At 36.2% G+C, this 22,030-nt stretch overlaps 1 protein-coding gene across 4 annotated transcripts in view; it reads left to right on the plus strand.

The window, feature by feature from the left end:
* Nucleotides 1–22,030, plus strand: part of ROBO1 (roundabout guidance receptor 1) — a 727,411-nt gene that overhangs the window by 92,191 nt on the left and 613,190 nt on the right. For all 4 annotated transcript variants that reach the window (XM_051640235.1, XM_051640252.1, XM_051640268.1 and 1 more), the window contains exon 2: nucleotides 3,005–3,145. In XM_051640235.1, the coding sequence (XP_051496195.1) occupies nucleotides 3,058–3,145 (88 nt within the window). In that variant the 5' untranslated portion in view covers nucleotides 3,005–3,057. The remainder of the gene's footprint in view (nucleotides 1–3,004; nucleotides 3,146–22,030) is intronic.

The raw sequence follows: 22,030 nt of genomic DNA on the forward strand, positions 1-22,030 counted from the left end.
ACTCTGGGAATCTGAAGCCAACATAGTAAACAGATATATAAAGCCAGGCTGTACAGAGAAAGAAATCAATATTCTAAAGGCCTGAAGTTGCAAATCCTCATTTCAATCTTGGAGTCATATCATGAATAGCATTTAGGGCAGCATGTAACACCTTGCCCATTAATTGCTGTTAACTGCCATTAAGAGCTGTCAGGCTGTTTGCAACAGAAAAGCAGACACACAAGTGATAGGGGAAAATGAAAAGAATAGGAGTGAAAGGAGTTGGCATTTTGTGTGCAGTGCAGATGAAGTGAGAAAAATGAAGAAAAATATTTTGTAGGATTTGGATAATAGCAGTAGCAGGAAATGGAGTTTTATTATTTCTGGTTGCTAAGATAATAGAAGAATATGTGTAGCACAAGATGAAAATGGAAAATGCAGCATGTATAGGTGATTCAATCTATCCATATTTAAGTTATCTGTGCATTTTTGAACATCCAAAAGTATCAGATGACAATGAATACTCACAGTTGTTATGCAACTCTTCTATCTGCAGTCATTAAACATGTATTAGGTTTACAGCTGAAAATTCTCTGTCCCAGCAGACTGAAGAAATGACTGATGGCACCAAAGGTTTTTTCAATGTTACGATTCTGTCTACTGGCATTTAGGTGACGTAGACCTCATAATCCAAACTGTTCATCTTCGAGTATACAATCTTAATTACCAGGGGAATGAGTAAGAGGAGAGAGAAATGAGAAGTGCAGTTGTAACATTATCAAGGTCTAACATACTGACTGTTGGAATAGAGCTTCATGTGTCAGACTGCTTCACATATACAGTTATGTTTAGTGGTCTCTAATTGTTGGTTGGGGGAAGGTAATTGCACACATCTAATAACCTGTCAGACTCTTAAAATAGTGTCTCTTTTGTCGTCAAGAACCTGATATGAACCCCAGGTAATGTGCAATATATGGGACATTGTAGTCACACACGTTTCAGTTTTTGTGGAGGTAAAGACAGCCCTTATGGAAAAAACAAATGTCATGGTCTCTTGTCTCACTCCTGTTTGGTTTGCCAATAATGTCGTGGTTTGGGCCCAACATGACAACAAAGGAGCAGCCCCATGGCCACTCACACCCATGCTCTGGGATGAGGAGGACAAAGCTCATGGGGCAAGACAAAGGACAAGGAGGGTTCTTCACTGATTAAGGTCGTGGGCAAAACAGACTCAACTTCAGGAAAAAATAATAATTTAATTTCATACTAATCAAACACACACAGGACACAGACAACATAAAGAGCAGGGCTTGCATATGTTACCCCAGCCCTCCCTTCTTCCTGGGCCCAAATCACTTTGTTCCTGGTTTCTCCCCATCCTTCCCCCCAACGGCACAGGGGGACAAGGGATGGGGTTTAGAGTCAGTTCATGGGCTGGTGGTTCTTGCCACATCATCCTCCTCAGGGAGAAGGATTCCTTACAGTCTGGTCCTGCTTCCCCACGGGGTCCCTCCCATGGGAGAGAGTCCTTCTTGAACCTCTCCTTCATGAGTCCATCCCACGAGGCCTGGAGCAGGCTGCTCCAGCGTGGGCTTCCCACAGATTCATGGGCTGCTTCAGGGACAGTCACCTCCGCTGGCTCCAGAGTCTTCCAAAGCTAAGTAATCAGAGTCCACTGGCAGCAAATCCACTGGCCACAAAATTCAAGGCCAGTGGCCAAGTTCACCTCTCCTGGTGCCTTCAGGGAATGTTCCACCACTTTCCTCCATGAGTGCAGAGGGACAGCCTGCCATCTCGCCATGGGTTGCAGGGAAACTTCTGCTAGGGCACCTTCTTAACCTGCCTCTCCAGCACAGCTCTGCTTTTTCTTCAAGTGCTCCTCTGCTCAGGTGTTATATCATTTATTTCGTGTGTTAAGCACAGGGATTCATCTGTTGTCCCTCTAACAGCTCCTTGGCTGAGTTTGGAGCCGGGGAAGCTTCTCAGTTTCTCACCAGAGACACTTCCATCGCCCTTCTCCCACTATGAAAAACCCACCAAACCAGAACAACAACCAGACAAAAAACCCCAAAACTACAATAGAAAGCAAACAAAACCCCCAAACCAAAACACTAAACCCATTTATTTACAGATTGCATGTATTCAGTTAAAGAGATTGTCTAAACAAGGTTTTTAGCAACCTATGATAATCTAAGAAACACCGTATATTTTTTTTGAAATGTAAAGAAGGAAAAGCACTTTGAACAAGTTGGTATGTTGTAAACAGGGCCTGGGGAGTTCTGATGAAGTCCATACTAAGGACTAGTGTAGCTGAAGTGCAAGAAACTCGTAGGGTGAGCATAGATTATTTTTCAACAATGGTGAAGTTACAAATACTTTTCAGTTGTGGTGGTCAGAAAAAAATAAGTCTAAAAGTCACATTTTTATTCCAAATATATTCTTTCTTCATACAATTCCATTTTAATGCCAGTTGAATTAAAATTTTCTACCCTTAAGAACACAAAAGCTAACCAGAAAGTCACCTTAACTGTTGAAATTACTCCTGGGTAAAATTATCCCTTACCCTCATTTAGCAAAACACCTTGTCAAAAGAACACTAGTGTAAAGTGTTAACCCTGATTGTATGGAAAGCTGAAGAGTGTTGAAGAGTTTTTAACTTAGGCAAGTGTTTATGTATATATTTGAACTGGGATGGGCTATCTTGGTGGATTATCTTCACTGATATATCTTGCTGAACTGAACAATTTATTTAATAACTTGAGTTACATGACCAAAAAACGTGCACAGTGGGGGTCCTCGTGTCTCCCTTTAAAATATCTGCTTTGCAGTTGTGTTCTCTACGAGAATAGTTAATGATTTGGTTGTGGTTTACGACTTCCTAATTGGTAGAAAGCTTGACATTATTTTAATAACTAAAACTGTATTGAAACAAGCATACTTCATAGAGTTACAATGGAAAAAATATTTTGAATACTTTAAATATATCGATTTTTTTTTCTGTTCTTATTTCCATTATGTATTGCAGGTAACATTTACATTAGCACTGCTGAGCTGGTGTAATGCAAGGAAGGACACATCATGAAATGGAAACATTATCCTTTTTTGGTCATAGTAGCTGTATTCAGCCTTTCCAGATGCCATCAATTACTGGGTCAGCTCATTCCAGGTAAGTACCTGTTATTTAAACATAAATGCTCATGTTTTTATGAATCATATCTATGCTGTCTGTGTGAATATGTGCATGTATATACCTGAAGTTCTTCCCATGTATTAATGTGTGTGCATGTGTGTGTGTGTGAAGAACTTTATGAGCATATCTCCATATTTAAATACAGAATTTAACAAGTGCTGTATTGTCTGTGCTGCAATGAGTTGCTTTTTTCAGTTGCAAAGGAAAATACAGAAAAGGAGTGTCTTGAAAATAGAAGTACAAGAAAGTTAAGGTGGCTATTAAAGCATTCATTTGGTTAGCTCTGCTGGTGGAAGGAAAAATAGAGTGCAGAAACAGATTTTAGTATCAAAAAGAACAGTAAATCTGTAGAGAACTTTACTGGAGAAGAAGGGAAAGACAGCAACTGTGAAATAGCTAAAATCTAGTGCTTTCAGTGAGGTCCTAGAGATCAGGGATTACCCTGGTGCTTGCATATGGCAAGTCTTACTAGTGCTGAGAGCAGAAATAAGCATGTATAAAAATGGCAAGATATTTAATGAGAAGGTGGTGGTAAAATAGGTAACCTTTATCACTTTAGTGTACAGAGAATTTTTAGTGAAGTAACATAGAGGAAACAAAATCTACTTTGTTGTGTTGGGGTTTTTTTAAGCATAAATTTGTAAAAACAGCTTCTGAGTCATCCTGAGTAATCATCAGTATTTGTTAGGAAAAACCCAAACACTGATCAGTATTGCTAATAATGTGCTACCTTTCAGTAAAATGGAGGAAAACACAATAGACGTATGAGTAAGTCTCATGCTGATTTTTTGTGATTTTTTTTTCTGTTTTGCATCTGAATAATAACATAGAAGACTCTACTGGCTGGATGTCTATGTTGGATACATTGTGCGTGCATGTGGAATTTTGTGACTATACAATTCCCCATATATCTGTGGGCAACTAGTTCCAGTATAGGCTAATAAATGAAAAGAGAAAGGAAAAATGTTTTTTTTTTCTTTTGAGGATTTGTTGACCTATAATTAATGGTGGTTCATGGAAAGGAAATTAAGGAAGTTTATTTATTTATTTATTTATTTATTGGTTTTGTTGGTTTCAAATTCATTATGTGGGAGATGCAAAAAGACTCTAGAATAAAGTTAAAATTCTAATTTTAAAGTTTGACCTAAGATTTCAAACATAATTTCAAAGCAATTTATCTGTCACAAAGACATCTGCTCTTTTTAGAAGTATGCCTGCAGATCCAAATGTATTTGCATGATAGCTACCTCCATCCACTTGCATTGGTTTCAATTTAGTCATAGACTCTACTAAAAAGGCTGTTTGCATTATATTACTTTTTTCTATCAAATTAGTTTCAGAATAAAATCACAGGTGGTCTTTTGATTTTGTCCCTGCTTTATAATTTTCATCACAGACCTCAGGCTTGAACCAAGAGATTACTCTACTTGGCCAGACATCAGCATGCTCAGCTTTGCTGACAGGTTGCCAGTAGTGTGATTATCACAAAAGATCAAATAAAGCAGGGGTTTTTTTGTCCTTTAAGCAATTCATCCCGTTCATTTTGCTCTTTTAATGTCTTTTCCTTACAAAAGCATGTCTGTCTTTTAATGTATTTTTTTTAATGCACTGAAAGAGAGACCTGTGCAGAATCTCAAACTTTTTAATGGGGAAAAAAAAAAAAAAAAAAGAAAAGAAATACTGGTTCTTTAGAATTCTTCTCTATTCATAAAAAATATCAATAGAGTAAAAAGTAACAGCTTTTTCTGAGGATTGCTAAAAGCATTAAGCGGGTAAAACGTTTGTGATCCTACTATGACCAAATTAAGTGTGTTATTTTATTTAAATGAAAACTATAGCTTCAAAATAACAGATTCAATGGAATAATTTTTAGATCATGTTACTAGAAACGTTTAAAAAATGAAATCTTATGGTCTCAAACTCTCCAGTTCTGTCTTACATAAACCTTGAAAATTGTTCCAGCTTATTGATGATGTACCTTTAATTTCTGACAAACTACCAGAAATGTGGTAAAGCTTATCTTCAGAACTGGAGTTCTCAACGTCAGTAAAATGTGATGAATTTTAATGGTGGTCTTATAACTTTGAAACATTTATTGTAGTTTTTTGCTGAATCTTTTCATATATTCTTGTTGAGTCTCACTCCTTTGCATATGGGGTCCACAGGGAAGTACTGTCTCCCCCCTTTATTAAAATCATGGCTGAGCCTTTCATCTCATGTCATTACATCTTACCTCTAGTTCACATACAAAATACACTCGCAATTCCAGTATGACTGTCTCTTGAGGCATAAAGTATCTCTGCTTTGGCACATCTTTATTTAATCAGGGGTTGAACATTATCTGTGAAATACGTGATTTTTCTTTCCAGTTGCTCTGCATATATTAAAGCTGGAAAACTCGATAGTTGATTTGAAAGTGCACTGATCTAAGAAAACACAGCATTAACTAACACAATATTAAGCTTAGATGCGTATGTTGAGCTCTGTGTTTTCAGTTAAGTCATTAATATGATTTAAACTTAGCAGTTACTACATTGTCAAAAAACATGGAAGAACTGTAAATCCCACATGCAGCAAAAAAATGGTAAAAATTTAAACTGAGAGTTTTTCATTTAATTATTTATTTACCTTAGTAGAAGTGAGTGCAAGCTTTCAAATTTGTGGTCTGTTAAAAAAGACAATAGGAGCATTCCTCATGGATTTTGTTGAGCTTGGGATCAACAGAGTTGATCAGGGAATATTGTGAAAGTGCCCTTCATCTGAACTGGAACAGATGCTAGATATGTGCATCTAGTCAATCCTTGAGCTTTGCAGAGATATCTGGGTGAAAAAAATCTTGTAAAGCCCTGGCATGACAAGTTTTGAATGCTCCTGGTAGATTACTAATACAAATTTGTAACTGAATTCTCTGTAGATCTTGGGGAGAGACATATGAGAAAACCTTTTTTGAACCTAGATTTCTTGAGAAATGTTGATAGAAGCTTGTAGACCTCTGTGGTCTACAAGTACTGTCTCTCAGCACTTGAAGAAAGAATGATGTTTCACTAGAAAGCCTTATGCATTTCCATAATTTTCTATGATTCTTTAAAAAATCTTCACATTCTTTACATCTGTGAATTGCATTGTTTTTCTCCAGGAAACAAGTTTCTTTGAAGATGCAGATATATAATAATGCACAAGATATATAAAATATGCATGGTAGAATGTAAATTTGATAAATACATTTCACGAATGTATGTTTTAATAAAGACAAAAAAAACCAAAAAACAACAACCCACTCTGATAATCATAGAAGCTTACTGAAATGCTGAAGAGATCTAGCCCAGGATTTGACCTCTTCTGGGGTATACAAGAAGATTTTAAATTTCCTTTTTCTTCATACATCTTGGCTTACCAATGTAAAACTACAGGAAATACATTCACTATCCCAGCTTGTTTTCCTCTTTCAACATGAGGCAGGTATTATTCATAATGAAATTTTCATAAATTCAAATTGTCTTTTTTCATTACCTCTAATATGCTAATGTGTAAGCAGTACGTTTTGGAATGTGAAAACTCTTTTTATCAGAAGTTTTGTCAAGTTAATCATAATTGAGTAATATAAGTAACTAAATTGTTTGGTGTGATTTTATTTAAAATCACTGTCAATTTTTCAGTACTCAAGACTATGATCTGGCTAGTGAAAACAAGGTTTGTAGTTTTCCTCTGTCACTGGCTCATCAAAACTACTGAATTTGTTGTCTGAATAGGATACTTTGGGTTTATATGTATGGTTGATACATTTTGACAAGAAACTCTATGTGCTGGTTTCCCTGCAATCTGTGAAGGTACCTTGAAAAAATTATTTCTAGCACTGAAAGATTTTTATTTGTTGCTTCATAAAGAAGATCAGTGTCTTGTAATGTGTACTCATTCGTTCTTCAGTGCCTGAATGAATTTTCAATCAAATATCCAAAATAAATATTTCAATGATCTGAATAATGCATTGAATAGTTCAGGTGAAGAATTTAGCTCATTTTATGGTTGTGCAGGTTTTTTCTGAGAATAATCTTTAAAAAGGAAATATTCATCCAAACCCAACCTGTAGTTTAGCTGTTGACTTATCTTTTGGCGCAGGCTCATAGACAAAGAACTGGATGCTCAAATTCCAAGTGAGCCCCAATTGTGAAACTGTAAAGAAAGAGTGAAGACTCATTGAGCTAAGGAAATTAAATGACCAGTACTCCCTTGACACTTCTCAAAGAATAGCACATGTGGATTTAAGTTCCTTCCATTGTGAGATACTTGAGAATAGTTTTTACCCTTTCTAAGCAAGTGGTTCAACAGCTGAGCTCATATTTAAGCAAGACTGGGGTTTCAGTTTCTATAATTTTGTATTGATTTACAGTTAAGTGGTTTTCGTAACTATTTAGTGATGAGCCAGTAAGCATTTCAGAGCACCTGAACAGGAAGGCCTAGTTTGTAGGTCACAGGGGAAATAAGGCAAAGGGTAGAAGCCAGAAAACTTATGTAAAGCTCAGGGGTAGAGCTTTAAGTCCCAGAGGAATGTTAATTCGAAAGATAGAAGGCCATGATTTAACACGGTCACATTTTAAAATATATTCCATGCAAATTCAACTTATTGAATCTGAGCTCAAACAAAGATAACCTTTAGCTATTTTTTATTGAAGACATAAGTATAAATATAAGACTGGAAGTGTATCTTTGATGTAGGGATACTCACAGAGCCATGGAAAAAATTAGCACAAGGAGGTCATTTAGTCTGATGTTTTTGCTCAAAAGAGTGCTGCCTTCAGAGATATATCAGGTTGCACAGAACTGTGTCTGGCTGCATTCTGAGCACCTCTAGGGTTGGATATTTCATAACCTTTTTTGACCAGTCCCAAGGTGAATTTTTACTTCCATTTAGAGACAGCTGAATCATTTTCGGTTGCAATGTGTGACCCTCACATTGTCCTTTCACTGTGTGCTTCTGAGGGGAGTCTGACTCTCACTTCTGCAAAACTTTCTTCAAGGTGGTTGAAGACCACATAATTAGACCAGTAACTTATACTTCACTATGATAAATCAAATCATCTTCTTTAGCCTCTCCCAGTATCTCATAGGTTTCAGCTCCCTGACCGTCTTAAAGGCTCTCCTCTGGCTTCTCTTGCATCTTTTGGGTTCCCTCTCATTTTTCAGGTTCTCTCATGGAATGAGCGGCCCCAAACTAGATGCAGTCTTCCAGATGCAGACTCATGAGTAACAACTGGAGGAAACTAATAATCCCTTGACCTGCTGGTTCTGCTCTCACTAAAGTATCCCAGGATGTTGGTATCCTTCCCTGGGCCAAGGATACACTGCCACCTCAAATTCATTTTACCAACTTGGACCACAGATTGGTCTCTGTATTGTTCTTAAGTTCTCTTCATATAACTTCTACTGCGGAAAGACTCATCTTGGAGTAACTGTTCTTTGACAAACTGTAGCAGCAAGAAATACCATGTTTTCATGCATATTCTCATGTAATTTTGTTTTCATAGGCTTTATGAAATGTCACTCTTGGTCATAAATTATGGTTTTGTGATCCTAATTTAACCTAGCTGTGACATATGCATCTGTAAGTGATGTGTACCATGGGATGATGATTTAATGTATAATTTCCAACTGTAAGTGGCACCAAGTTTGCAGATTGTGGTATTCAAGGTCAAATTCAGAGAGAGTAGACAAGCAGTTTAGGCCTTGCAGTTTAGTTCAAGGAATATGTGGGAAGATGTGCTTCTGTTATCCATGTCCGATTAACTTGAAACCAATAGAAAATAGTGTTAAATTTGAATCTAGAAAAACAGAAAAAAAATCAGAACCACAGAATCACAGAATCCTAGGGGTTGGAAGGGACCTTGAAAGATCATCTAGTCCAATCCCCTGCCAGAGCAGGATCACCTAGAGCACATCACAACAGGAAGGCATCCAGGCAGGTTTTGGATGTCCCCAGTGAAGGAGACTCCACAACCTCTCTGGGCAGCCTGTTCCAGTGCTCTGTCACTCTCACAGTAAAGAAGTTTTTTTTCTGATATTTACATGGAACCTCCGTGGAACCAACCAAATGTTCATGTCTGCCTCTTCCTTCACTCCCATCCCTGCAATGTGCATAGGTCATAGTGTAACCTCTTGTAGAGAGGAAGCAGTACCAACTGAGATAATCTAATCTGACCACTGTGTATTTCTATGCATGTATATATGCATTTTTTAGTATACATAACAACATACAATTATCAGTTAGTAACTCTTAAGACTGAAAAGTCATCTTGCCCCATGGAGTATTCAGGTTACTTTGAAGTGCAAGGTAATACATCATCCTTGAAAAAAGTTTTTCCACTAATTTATATTCCTATATCCTCATATTCATGAAGTAATGATAGATCCCATCATGTTATGATGCAATGTATTATTTTTTTTCAAGGAAACATTATGATGTTTCCAAGGTATAATGTACCGTGATACCATGTATAATTTCAATTATGACTGTACAAGTCAGATTACTTGTACAGATTACAGATTACACAAAAGATAATAATTTCATGTTCTCAGACAATGGAAACTGTGTAGTATATCTTCTATACTGTTTTCAGTTAGTTTACCTATGTAATGATCATGTAATTTGTCTAGCTGTTTTTTTCTTAATTTGGAACATTGTGACTAGATTCATCCTGACTCTGTCAAATATATGCCAGCTGATTTTTACAGTTTTGTTGTTTACTTTGACATCAACATATTTTCAAAGTACTCAGCTTCTCTCACATTTGCTGGCTTTATCATATGACTTTAACTTTTCCATTTTTGTTCAATTTGTTTTGCAATTTCTTTTTTTTTAATCAAAACCTCTTTCTGCTTGGGAGGATGACAAAGGTTTGTAATTCTTATTAGTAGAATTGTTGTGCCTGGAAAATGGACATATTTAAAAAAATAAACACAAAAAACAAACAAACAAAAAAACCCAAACCACAACAGTCACAGCACGTTCCTTGCCTTCCAGAGATTGTCACTGTGTACACTGAAGTCTTAATAAATAAAAAGATTGCCAGCTGTACTTCAATTCATGGCTTCTTTATTAGCTTTTAAAAAGAAAGAAATAAAACGTGACACTTTATTTAATTATCTGAATAGATGGAGAAAAACCAAGAGGCACAGTCAGCTGCAAGACACTTAATGAAGAAATCCCTAGTTTTAATCTAGCTGCAGAAGACACTACTCTTCTGCTTTGATGATGTGGCCTTTGTGATGAACCTGGCTGGAAAACCACATGTGCTGCACCGTCTTTCTAATTAAATAATCAAAATGCACTGGAGCAATCTGAGTGACTTGTGTAGACCAGTATAAGTAATTTTAGTTCCTCTATTGCTTGCTTAATACAAAGTGGCACTGTTTTAGATTATGACTGATAGAGGTTAGATTCTACAGCTGCTATTACTGTGCCCGCAGGTAGGTGCCTTTATAAGCCATTTCTGTGTGTGTGTAAGAAGACACACTTTTCTTTGTTTTCCTTCCTTTTCTCTTACTTTTTGAGGATTTGATTGCAGAGGCATTTCCTCTGTATTTCTTTTTTCCTCTACAAGCCTCTGTCTCTGATTTTCCTGAAAATATACAGATAGTCTTGTTTTGGGTCCAGTGATGGAACATTTGCCGTAACTGATGTCAAAAATTGCATTTTGGAAGGGCTACCCACTACAATAAATTAAAAGACAAAGAAGAAGAAAAAAAATCAACAACTACTTAAACCTTTTTATATGACCATTATTGTATATATAATGAGGAGAGAATAAGATTTTCTGATGTGGGCTTAATTGGCCACAGCTAATGTTTTTTTAAATATGTAAACCAGATTCTGAAGCTTTTATTCTTAATTTTTTTTGTAATTACTAGTTTTTTTGCTTCACAAATAGTTGTACTTGAAGCTCTGAGCTTCTTAGAGGCAAAAATATGCTGATTATGAGAATGGCATAATCAGGTCTTGAGTATCATAGGCACTGTAAACTTATGTTGAAAAGCTTTGCTAGTTTACATAGCTCCAAAGTTGATTGTAATGTTACAGTACAGGTATTTGCATACAATAATCTAAGAATGCACTTGGTTGAATTCTCCTATAAAGATCATGATTCATATAGTTATTAGAGAAACTGGCATAAATGCATGTATATATTTATAGATAATACAGATAGAATTTTTACCATAAATTGTCAACCTAAAATTAACAAGAATAAATATTTCTTTATATCTTTGAGCAATTATCCTGAGAACAATCTTTGGTTACAAAAGGAGAGCGCAAAAAGGCCATAGAGTCTCTATTGAATCTTTTATTTAGATGATGAATCTGTTAGAGTTTCAAAGCAACGTAATGTCTTTAACATCAATTATAAAACTAATTTCAGTCATATCAGTGAAAGAATGAAACAATTTATAAGGGTGTTTTCACACTCAGGGGGTTACTGTAGGCATATCTACACTTGCTAATTTGTTTTCAATGCTGTGAAATAGAGTGTTCAGAGGAGCTTTATTAAATATTTTAATGTGTCAAACATGCTTCCACAATTTCTGTCTTGATAAAGGGTGATGTATATCCACCTCCACCTACATATGGAGAAAAAAATATCCTTTTGTCAGAGATTCACACCTTATTTTTTCACAAACTAAGCAGGAAATTACTGCCTTTTGTCTAATCTGAATTTTAAATCAAAGTGAAAATGGTAAAACCAAAAAATTCTTGTATTCTAAGGTTTTCTGTCTATCTTAACTGTTGATTTATTTTGACATTAACATTATTCTAAGTATTTATACTATATCTATGATGTTAGCAGTACAGCCCTGTGTAATCGACTCATTGCTGTGTCTTATGTGTGACCCATGTTCAGGGGAGTTGGTGATTTATGTTTGATAAATTAAACAGTATAAGGCTGCAGGTACTGTGACTTTTAGTGAGTTTCTGTTTTTATTAATACAGCTCAATTTTTTTTTTTTTTTTGCTATAATAGTTATTGTACACTAATTTTCAAAATAACATACCAAATATTCAAAATATGCTACTAAGTCAGCTCTCCTTCCTCTGGTGTTTGAAAACAAAGAAACACCTAGGCTTTACAATTTTTTTTTGCTCAAGGCATTGTTCCAGGCTACCATGAAGATAAAAGAACCCTTAAAAGTGCTGTGAAGCACATCTGGTTAGACATTTACTGTTAAATTTCTATGTTTAGACATTTCTTTAATTACATTTTAAGCATGGGTTTTTTTGTCTTTTTTCTCCCCAACATTACCCTGAGGGTAAAATTTAATGATATTATTTAGAACTTGGGTTTTTTTTAATCATATCATAAGTGACTGTGGTTTTAAGCTTACTTCATTTTGACACGCAGCTGAAGTGGCCTCCAAGGTCACACTTCTAATATATGAAAATAAAAAGCAATTAATGGCATGCAAAAAGAGCATGCTTTTCTTTCTTTCTGTCTGTCTCCTTTCTTTGCAAAATAGATCAGTTATGCCTTTTAGGCTTTTGTTCATTTACAGTACTCACAGTAAATTTAAACAATTTCCAGTTCACTCTAAGTCCATCTGGCACTCACAAGTGTAAAATTAAAGGTTCTGTTCATGTACAATACCTTTTCAGAAAACATGCCTTGATCTATTCACTAACACTCATCTAAAAACATGGTACCAAACTAGCATAGTATTGATTAATTTTAAAAAATCACTTAATGTGTAAGCATGTCTTCTTTTAATCATATGTTACCCTAAAATTTCTAGGATAGCTTAATACTTGAAATTTGGTACACACTTAGACTTATTTGCTGATTTGGCCTGTAACACATAAACAAACATCACAGTTTTGGAAGATGCTGTCCCCATGACCACCATTGGTTTCCACCGTCTCCTTTTACCATGTATCTTAAATACATGTTTGCTTATAAATGGTAGCTGATAAACTGAATTTTATTTGCTTGTTACTTCAGGACTAAGCACTGTGCTAATTCAGAATTGGAGTTATCAGAGAGGTTAGAAGAGGGGGAAGAGTTTACAGATGGTTAAGTAAGAGCTAAATCACCTGTTGGTTGTGTATGTTTAGTTGTCTCTTTAATCTGGTCTCTTCTAACTCATACATGAATTCATTATTTTCTATTCCCATAGGTTTCTTTCCTATAAGTTATGATTCCATTTGATTTTATCACTTGTTTTATAACATCTTGGAATTTTATCCTCCAGTTTTTCATTTGTTTAGAAACTGAAATAGCTGTGTTTAGCTTTACGCAAATTTACATTTATTTCAGCCAGCTTTGCACAAAGAAGCTAATACCTCTTTAAATTTCATCACTTTCGTGGCTTTTTCTGATACTGCACTTGTGAAGGGTTTCTGTTTATAAGTTGGAGCTGTTGCAGGAGAGAAAACTTCTTATGCTTTAACTTTGTTTCATCATTTGGGTTGAACAAGGTAGTTTGAATTGGTCTCATAAGTCAGTCATGGCAACCTGGTACACAGATCACAACTACTGTTTGAATTTGATAGTACTCTGTCCTGTATTTTCAAAATATACAAACACTTGTGAATTTGAACTAAACTGCATGAAAGTTAGGACTGGGAAGAGGACAATTATTTCCTAGTTTATTTTCCATTACTTTAAAAAATTTAGTTTTCAAAACTCCTCTGTCCTTGAAAGTGCTTGCTACATGGAGAGGTCAAAATGTTAACTTCAGTTCAGCTCTTTACAGCATTCATAGAGCTTACCTGAATTGAGCTCCCTGCTGTCACAGCTAGATTACTTCTGGGACCTGATCTGGCTTATTTAAAGCTAGCCTGGGACCTTGACTTTATATTGCAGTCTGCTGTCTTTATTTCATAGTGCTGCTTTTCTTGTGAGACTTCATAGGGGTTTTTTTATGCTGCTGTACACATTTTAAGTGTTATAATATAGCTTGTATATGAAATTGGCTTCTAATTTCTGTTTGTTTCAGAAATGTTCCATTATTAAGATTTTTGTTTACTGTCATTTTTCAAAGTCTGTGCAGATGTTATTTTTTAAATTATAAGAAAAGGTTGTATGTGTTTTAGCAGGAAAGTAAATCATCTAGTATTTCACAGGAATTAAGTACAGTGAGAAAAAGGATGGTCTGAGGTCAGTTGTAGCTCAGGAAGGTATTCAGTCAGTGTCAAGTCTGGCTTTGAGCTTTAGTTCAAAATATTTAACCTTTCTATTATTGCAGAAATTCCAATCAATCTATGTTACAGTCACCTTGCAAGAAATAAGCAAAATCCCTTGGTCAGCATTTGCAGAACGGTCAGTTTTGCTAATTCAGAAAGAGGGACAGAATGTTGATACTAGAAATAAACCAACTAGTCTATCCCCCTTTAAAAAACCAACTAAATGCATGTGATATATGTGGCTACAGTAATAACATTTTAAAATTAATAAAAACACATTTTCCAACGTTTTTCAAGCTGAAGGAAGATCTAGAGTGAAACTGCTCCATTCTAGGCCAATTGAATAAAATCCTTATTCTAACAGTTGATGACATAATCATTCATGTAAATAACAAAGCATAGGCAATATTATAATTTTAATTTAATATTTTAATAACACACTTCCAAAGTAACAAATTCCATTTAAGGGGCACACACAGTCACCATTAAAACTTGCTAATGAATTGTCTTCTGATACAATGAAGAATTAAGTGATCTGAGTAGTCTTCCATTGCAGCCTTTGTCTTACCCCCTATTTTAATACTTCACGTGTCTTTGTTCAATCTCATAGAGGTACATCATGTTTCATTCCCAGCTATAAGACTGGTTTGCAGCCTCTTCTCTGCAGAATTTTCATTCCTACCTTGTAGCTATTTGTCCATTTGTTTTGTCTTCCTTTTGTCTACAGTAAGATTTATTATTTTTAGCCTGTTTACATAAGCAAGTAAAATATGCAGAGTAGCATGAAATTTATACTTCTGCAATTCTCTTTAATTTCTCTTTTTTGCTGTTCAGTTCCGTTCTATCCATACAGCAAAGTTCTCCATCGGTTGGAAAGCTTATTTCAATCAGTGGTGATAAAGCAATGAACTTGACTATATGATTAATAATTCCCATTATTAGAACCTACCTTTTGACTAGCTTAATCATTTGGATTGCAATTTTCCATTTTTCTGGGAGAACCAAATTTGTATGTTTATTTAACAAAAAAGAAATGGTTCAAGGTTGTTTTTTTTCAAGAAGAGGTCAGATGAAAGGACTCCTTTGCCCTTCTTTGTACATGCTTAATATTTTAGAGCAACTTGAAAGTGGCAATAGGACTTGCCTGGCATTTTTTTGCCAGCTTTTCGAAAACTTAAATGTGCTCCAGTTGTATAAGCCCATGAAATAAGCTCCTATTAGCCCATGTATAAGCTCACACTCAGTGGCTGATGTTGTATTTGACATATTGATAGAATTTGGAAAAAACAAAACAAAACAACTTTTAATGTTCTTAGACTGGAAAGGATGAGCAAGACTTTCTCAGTGATCATTGCTCCTGAGGAACAGGAGTTGGACTTTGTTAAAGTGATCCAAGATTACCCAGTCCTTTGTTCTCTTAAGTGTGATGCCAAATAAATTTCCAGGAGGGAGCTGCTGAATAGTAGAGCCAGTATAGTGAAAATTATGTGGGAAAAGAGGCAGAGGACGTTTGTATTAAGCAATTAGGAAATTAATAAGATTCTGCTGTGGAATTTGATCTAACAGGAAAACCTAGAGTGGAACAAGGACTGGAAGAAGAGGAAGGTGAACAGAGAGGTCTTAGTGCAGAATGTATGTTACTGTAGGCACGGCAGTCCTAAGAAGCTGGAAACGAATGTGGGAAGTTTGGGTCTCATCCCTCGCTACATTTTGCTTTTCTTTGTTAGATCATATGAAGAGATATCTCTCTGTGTACTTCCATATACAAGGTGGAGTGCAGCTCCTTAGAAGAAGGCGTTGCTGTGTTGCCATTCATACTGGGATCTACAAGATGCTGCTCAGGAATTAGGAAGCACCCTCTGATTACACACTTTAATTTTGAGACCGTGTAGTTCCTAATGATGAAGGGCAGAAAGAGAATTAGCTAAGGAAATGCCACATGATGCATTGTAATAAAAGCACATTAAAGTCACAGAATTGAAGGTTTAGGCTATCAAGAATTCATCATCAATATCTAAGTTAGGATAAATGAATGAACATTTTCTGTGTCAACTGAGTACAGCCACACTCCTAGCCTGTTTACTTCATATTATTATCCTGTTCAGTATAACAAGATAGTATTTTATGTTAGCAGCTGTGTGTCCATACTGTCAAAACACCTGTTTCAGATGTGCATTAGTGAACTGTAATGTTCTGTGTGTAGATCTCTCTGCACATATGGTATTGTCCTCTTTTTAAAATTGTTTAGCTTATTTTGTAGTAGTCTAGCACTCCGTGTTAACAAATTCAGCTGTTCTTCTTTTAATTGTTCTTCCTTCACTAGTCTTGCAATCTATTGACCATTTTTTGGGGATGTAACAGAAGAAGAAAATTCAGAGAGATGTGAAATTCCTATGGGAACTGGGCTATGCAGGGGAAGACCTAGATTAGTACCTCCAGACTTCTATTATTGCCCATCAAAACATGGTGTAGCCCAGAATGAAACCACTACATGTTGGGGTTTTGGCTTATACAGCTAGGGGTCATGGAGGGTAGAGAAGGAAGGAAGAAAAGGAAAGAAATGCAGGAGGGTGTAGAGACACTGAGCAAGGAATGAAGGCAATCCCAAAAGGATTTCACAGGGTGTTTCATTAAGATCTGGGATTACCACAGTGGGAGAATGTAACAGAGAAGAGAGCTGTCTTTGAGTAGATGGTGCTTCTGGACTACAGTAATGTTCATATTGTAAAGAACTGCTGTTTTTATATTGCCTGTTTTGTTTACTGAGCAGCCACAGAGAACTGGAGTCCACCCATGCATCTGCCACAGGTTTCTTAAGTGTTGCTGCAACAGTCTGTAAACAAACTGCCAACAGGTGGGCATTAATAGTCCACACCACATTTCTTGAATTTCCTACTTTGACTCCCTGGACAGTATTTTTCAGCAATTTTGAGCTTTCACCATTGGAATGAAACATAATCACGTTTTTCACCACAAAAACCCCCAATTATTAAGTTGTGAAACATTCTAAAAATATGAGACTTACCATGTCTCAGTTTATCTGTACAGTATTGGTGGAAACTCTAGGCATTATGGAATGTAGTCCCCAACTCTTTCCATCTGTATAATGGAAGAAATATTACCTTAAGTGGGGAAAATTGTATTTTTTAGTTGTGAAGTTTTTATACTGTGGGAGTACAGTGTGCTGTGATTATGTTAATATAATACAATAGAAAATTACCTTACACTGTTTTATATTCTAGCATATCTACTAATTCGTAGGCCAGATTTATTTATTTATTTTCCAGATTTGGGGGAAAAATTAACAGGGGTTTGCTAACAATTAAGTTTCAGTACTGCAGTATGCACAACTCTGAATGTAACTGTTCAGAAACAGCATCCTAATAGCACTGTAACTTTTAACAGCAAACTTAAGAAATACCCAAATATTTGCGAACAAAATAAAGAATATTTTTAACAACATCTTGAAACAAGAACTCCTTGTTTTCTTTATACAGACTTTCCCTCACTGTGTTTTCTAGCAAAGTGCAAGGTTGCAACACATTGCCAGGACCCATCAAATAGATTTTTCATCTCTGCGCTGACACTCAGTTCTTCATTTATCCAGCTAGGATCACAGATGCAGATGTCTAATGTTCTATCTAATTCATCACTTGGGCTCTAAATACTTTCTAGTATATAGGAAAGCCCCTTCAGAGTATTGTACATGTGTCCTAGATGCATTTTGGGGGTTGTCTCTGTAGTTGCCTGTTCTCTGTTTATTAAAGAGAGAATATGGATTCACCTTTGGTCAAATAAATCTTATCCTTGGTGCCTGTTAATTCTCTTTTGACAACTGGGCTGCCTCTAGACTAAACAGTGGATATGCTGTTGTTTATCTTGTGCCTATTCCTCCTATAACTATCCAGATCAGGCATCAAGACAGTGAGTACTATGGCTGCCTTGTAGCTCACATGTTCCTGTTATCTTTCCAGGAAAACCAAAGCCTAGGGTAAAGGCCCTTGGTGCTTGCCTGAAGTACAGGTCAGGCTGACGGGGTACTGCTAGCCCCACTAAGTCTTAATCAGGTTTTAAGTGTGAGGCCTTTTCTGTTGTCAAACTGAGAGGCCTAGGCATGATGAAAAGTACTTTTCCCAGCCTCTTCTGACAGCAGCTCCAAGTTGTGCAGAAGGCTTGCAGCTCTAGAGCACCGAGGGGAAGTATTTGGGCTTCGTTCATATTTTCAAAAGTAACTATGCGAACACACAATATATTTCACGGTGTTGTTTGGACATTTTGCTGTCAGAAATGAGGAATTTTGAAAGCCTTTGTGAAGTCTCTAGCATCCTCACATGCACTTGGAAGGGACTTGGGAGAAAGCCTGCTGAAAAGCTTGAAGCATAAATCTCAAGCCTTGGCAGCTGGGCCAGAGTGTCTCAGATTTCAGAAGGGAAAGAAGAGTTATGCCTAGAGCTTCAATTCCAGGCACAGTGCCTGAAAGCTCAAACATAAAAGCTCAACCATGTAAAGCCCAAGGAAATAAATAAGGGAATACTTACGAGGGTCTGAATTCATTCCAGCTTACTTTAAGTGGAGACTCCTGAGGTAGGGCCCTGCTGCAGCTAAGGTTATAATGGGCTGAATTATTCCTTGACTACCCGTGTCTCATCATTGATTAGGAAGGAACCAGCAGTGATAACTGGTGAGTCTGATGTTGGATCAAATAATCCAAATCAAATAATTTTAGCAAATAATCCAGATACACTCCCCAGACTAATGACTGCAGTCTTGTTTTCTACTGAGACAAGAAGCATGTGTGCTATCTAAGAAATAGTGCCAGCATTGAGAAGCAGCCTTGACATCACTTGCTCTGGTATGGATAAAGCAGTTTTTTTCACACTCATCAGATCCCCCAGCTTCTTCAGCTATCAGGCTCTTCAGATAATCCTGAATTGCTTTTTCTGGTTTTGTCCCACTAGATCTATGTATTGAGAGGGTGTTTGATTAAATTGTGAACTATTTCTTTTTGTGACTACTTTTCTCCACTTCTAGAGATTAAAAAAAAAAAAAAAAAAAAAAAAAGTAGTTTAAGGGAGCAACATAGGATCACCAGAGGGAGTAACTTATTACCAGGCTTTGCCTTGAATACTGAATAAAGATGACAACAAAATAAAATATTGCAGCTAGGAATTGTGAACAATATTCAGGCTATGCACTGAAAGAGTTCTTATACCATGTGGATAAACTGTATGGTATTACATATGCAGAAGAAAAGAACAGGAAGAAAATAAGGTTTTACATAGAATTATTTTACTGGCATTTCCCGGATACTGAGTTTCACTTTAATTTCACTTTATAATTTGTTCTTTAAATAAAAAAAAACCAAAACATAACACAAGCCCATGTATAAAATCCTAGTTTTGCAGAAAGCCAACAAAATATTCAGTATAGTTTTACAGTTGAAATCAACATCTATTTTGAAAGTTGCTTGGCATTTTCTGTTACAAAACACTAGAATAATAAAGTAGTCGATTGCTTCTACCAAAACAATTAAGCATTCCTCAGGGTATGGTTTCATATATTTTAACAAGTTTTATATTCCACATGCTTGTTTCTGCGTTAACTTCGATTGTGCCAGTGTAACTATTTATGGTGGTCTGGAGTAAACTAGATCAGTAATAAAATTAGTTTACAAGGCAGCCCAGTAACTGATTGCATTTTTATAACTAAGGAAATGGCTTGGGAAGGACAGGAGACTAGTATATGACAGCTTTTTTCACAAGCAGTGTTTTTGTAAGGAACTGTTGGAAACTGGTGCCTGTGAGATATGCAGCTTGTTATACCTTCACTGGCAGAAGACAGGGGAACAGAACACTGCAGAAGTTAGAACTAACCTTTGCTGTTAGACTAACTTGGTGGAATTTTTTTCTGCATGATTATTAGAAAAGATAATCAGAATCTTTAATTTTCAAATGCCATTTTAAATTCTGTTTCGTGCTGCAGGATTTTAATCGTGCTTGTGTTTTAAGGTTGGAAAAATGTACATAAAAATAGGTTTGGTTATGTCTGGTCATATCAAGACTGTTGCTTCAGGGAAGGACTTCAAAAAAAGCCAAGGAAAAATGGGTTTTGTAATAATTAGAAGTAACATAACTGATTTAAAATTGTTTAAATGAACAAATTTAAATTTAAATTGAAAAAGAATACATAGGAAGTACTTCATTTTGCACGCTGCTTGAAATTTAAATGTCAATCTATTAATTTTGTAAGACTGAAAGTAAACCCTTGTGTTCCAACTTTACAAGCATATCCCTATTCCCTAATTTATAGAGCATGCAGATAGCATTTGCATAATCTTACATGTAGGTATTTCACTTTCACAGCATCGTTTCATTTCTTGATACTATGTTTTTTAATCTTTCTCCTAGACTCCCAACCAAATTTGAAAATATTTCGATCTTCTCAAAATTACTCATAATTTCTCCCATCCATTATGAAAGGCCTGTGTTATTTTTAAATCCAGAGCGACTCACTGAAGTGAAATGGAATTTATAAATCTGATGTTTTCCAAATATGTTTCTATGAATATTTGGTGTCCTTTGGAGTCTAAAAATGTTCAGGGGTTTACCCCTGGAAGTACTGTGAGACCAACAGAGGTCACAACCCTTTAGGATTAATTGCTACTCATAAATTGATTGTATCTTCTGATTAATGGCTCAAATGCTTATGTTAGTGTTTTATTGCTCCAGTGCTTTTACATACTTTGTGACTTATAGATGTAATTATCACCCAGTGTTGCAAACACAGTAAAAATATGCATATTATTATTGCTCTGCTTTTGATACTGTTTATTACACAGCCTTCTGCATGAATGATTTTATTTCTCTATTATTAAAAGCCTCTTTAATTTGCACATACAGGATTCATTGCCCCAACATAGTCCAGATGTAATCTCCATGTTAGGGCTGTAATTTAGTGTAGCGTGCTGTAGCCATGAGCATCCATAGCTAAATATAAGAAATGCCAAATTACTCTCTGCTTTCTGAAAGTTATATTGCCCAATTGAGTCAGCAGATTTTAAACTCTTATTTGAGTAAGGGAGCAATGACCCAGTTTACGTGCTGATAATGAAGATATGGATGATGTCCTGGTTTGAGCCAGGATAAAGCCAATTTCTTTTTTTTTTCTTTTTTTTTTTTTTCTTCCATGAACTCACTTTTAAGCAGCACACTTGCTGAAATTAACAACAAGTTTTCCAGCTGCTGGACTGAGAAGGGCCTGAATGTTTATAGTTACTCCTGAGAAACCAGGGACACTTTGATCTGCATGTTGAATCTGCTGCTTCGGGCACTAAAGGAGCAGAAGAGTCGGAACTACAACCCTCCCGTCGGAAGGAATGGACTAGACAGATGGCAAAATTGGCCAAACAAATTACTCTGTTCCATGTATACATAACTCTGTATAAATTCATGGAAGTCTAGCCCCTTTTTCCTTTCTCTGCTGTCCATGGCTGGTGTCCAGGGAGGACTCTGTCTATCCATGTCCTTTGATCTCTAGGCCCACGTGCTCCTGACCCTCAGATCTCTGCCCTCAGCTCCTGTGTACTCTGCAGCTATCTTGGGCAGTGGCTTGGGACCTTCTTGGGACTGTCCCCAGCTCAGGGGAGTACACTGGGAGTTGCTGGGGGTGGAGGGAGGCGATAGAGGTTTTGTACATTC

The sequence above is a fragment of the Apus apus genome, chromosome 1 (genome assembly GCF_020740795.1).
Source record: "Apus apus isolate bApuApu2 chromosome 1, bApuApu2.pri.cur, whole genome shotgun sequence".
Taxonomy (NCBI): Eukaryota; Metazoa; Chordata; class Aves; order Apodiformes; family Apodidae; genus Apus; species Apus apus.